Raw genomic sequence first — 2,497 nt, forward strand, 5'->3', positions numbered from 1 at the left:
CCCCCCCCGGTCTAGTAGGGTTATTTAAAAAAAAAAACTTGTTTTCAACATCATTTGCTTACGATGATTATAACTAAAGGCTTCAAAATTACAGAAACTGTTTACCATCTATAATGTTACAGCTACGGTGATCATCATCTGCATGGGCCTGATGGGATTGTTCCTGTTCCTCACCCTGGTCATTATCGTCATCCATGACCGGGAGGGGAACCTGTCTCCGGCCGCGAAGATTATTTTCCTCCGATATATGTCAAAGTACCTTTAATTCGTTTTTTTCTTGTTTTAAATACATTATCAGAGCGGTAAAACAACAGAAAAATGCTATTTTAAAGAAATCTGTTTAAAAGTGCCATTACGTACCTGCCATTTCTTTGCATATATTGTTTGTTTGTTTGAGCCCTTATTTCAACTCGAACTGTAACTGAGTTACATGCTTTAATCGGCCGCTATTTCGAGCGTGGAGGAGTGTCAGGGGGTCATAACATAAATACTGCTTGCTCACAAATGAAAACAAAGTAATAATTTTTAAACATAAGGTAACTCACACAAAGTAAATAAATAAACAAAATGGCAATAACTAATAAATAACTCATAAGTCGTTGTGTCCAAAGTCGTTCAGTCAAAATCGGTTACGATACTAGCAGTCTTTTAAAGGTGCTAAGAGTAGGTGCTGCTCTAACATGCTGGGGAAGAGCGTTCCATACAAGAGAGCCAGAGTAGGCTAGGGATCTCCGGTATATTTCTCTTAATGGCATCGGAACCGCAAGGAGATCAGTCGCGCTTTGCCTGGTGCTTCTGGTCGCTCTATCCCTACAGTATGTGAAAATCCGGCGCATGTACGGCGGTAGTTGGTTGTTCAGGGCCTTATGTAGTAGGAGGGCTTTGTAATGTTTGTGGATTGACTTTGCGTCCCTCCAGCCCGGACGTCGGTGGACTTCGGCTGATGGAGTTAGATACGGGGCTCGTAGAATCAGCTTGCCAGCTCGGTTCTGCATCCTTTGTAATTTCCCCAACTCACGTTCGGGCGCAGTGTCCCAGACAGTGCAGGCGTATATAATATGTGGCAAAAATATAGTTTTGTACAAAGTTAACAGAGTAGATGTTGGAATGAATGTGCGGACGTGCTTTAAAATGCTGAGTGATCGCCTGAGTTTGCCCAAGACGGCATTTATTTGACACTTCCAGTTGAGATTACGATCAATTAACACACCTAGGTATTTGTAAAATGTACATTCCGTTACAGTTGCCCCATTGATATACACTTCAGGGCTTCTGCAACTGTTAAGCCTTTTATCGGTTCCAATAAGCATGAGTTTGCATTTACCACTGTTTACGGATAACGAATTAGCTGTGAACCACTGAGAAAGAGTATTTAGATCATTTTGGAGGTTGTACTCAATATCGCTAACATCCTTGCTGCTATAGTAGATGACAGTGTCGTCTGCATACATTGATATTTCACAAGATTTGGCGCAATTTGGCATGTCATTAACATGAATTAAAAACAACAGCGGGCCCAATAATGAGCTTTGTGGTACTCCATATTTATGGGTTCACCACACCACGAAGTGGTGGTGAACCCATATTGCTTTTTCTGATGTTTCTTCTCCTCCTCCTCCTGCCACTTCTTTAAATTGATTCAACTCCTTCATTTTTGGGCGAAATTACCTGTAATTTCGTATAGAGGTAGAGTGGGTAAATACCCTTAGGCGTTCTTTTAATTTTTTTGATACAAGCTTTTACAGTCGTTTTATTTGCTTTTTAGTGGTCCCCATAGGAAAGTACTGTGGGGGCGTACGCGCGTGACGTAATAAGAAAGGAATTCGGGGGAAGGCCCAAATATGGGCATACAAGCAGGTGTGGTCATGTTTGCAGATGTGGCTGTTGATTGGCTGTTGGCTAATTAATTTATTTACTACCATTTTCACGTACCAGCGCAGCTGGTCCACGCGGTCTCGGCCGTGGGCCATGATACTCTGATACTGGATACCGATTCGTGTGATTCCTATAAACATTTCACCTAACTACGAACTAGTTGGAAGAATTATAGCTGCATGGATGCCTGTATATGATTTTAACAAACACTGAAAATTTGACGCAAAAACTGGCAGATATTTTGCTCTTCTCTGTTGGAACAACGCAAGCGGGAGGTCAATGACCTGCGCCCCGCGAGTACTGTAAACAACGGTACGTAATGTGTATCGTCGGCGCACGCGCGCGCGCCACGGTATCAACAATTTTCCACAATCTTCACCGACTAGTATTATATATTCTGTTATCGATTTCTGAAGAATCACCAAAATTGTAGAGTGTATCTCCTAGAAAGTCCCTTACTAGTACTTGAAGCGATCGTTACCGCCATGTTGTTCACTTTATATGACATACAATGCAGAGAGTAATGGAAACGTGTCCAGATAGCTCGGTTGGTAACGCGCAGGGCTGCAAGTCCAGACATTACGAGTTCGAACCCCGGTACACTGGATATTTTTAATTATCC

General features: G+C 42.3%; 1 protein-coding gene across 1 annotated transcript in view; it reads left to right on the forward strand.

Moving 5' to 3' along the window:
* Positions 1–2,497, forward strand: part of LOC109464761 — a 50,363-nt gene that overhangs the window by 46,588 nt on the left and 1,278 nt on the right. The window contains exon 13 of the mRNA XM_019761835.1: positions 123–255. Within this exon, the coding sequence (XP_019617394.1) occupies positions 123–255 (133 nt within the window). The remainder of the gene's footprint in view (positions 1–122; positions 256–2,497) is intronic.

This window comes from Branchiostoma belcheri, unplaced genomic scaffold (assembly GCF_001625305.1).
Source record: "Branchiostoma belcheri isolate BF01 breed outbred unplaced genomic scaffold, Haploidv18h27 scaffold140, whole genome shotgun sequence".
NCBI classification, from domain to species: domain Eukaryota; kingdom Metazoa; phylum Chordata; class Leptocardii; order Amphioxiformes; family Branchiostomatidae; genus Branchiostoma; species Branchiostoma belcheri.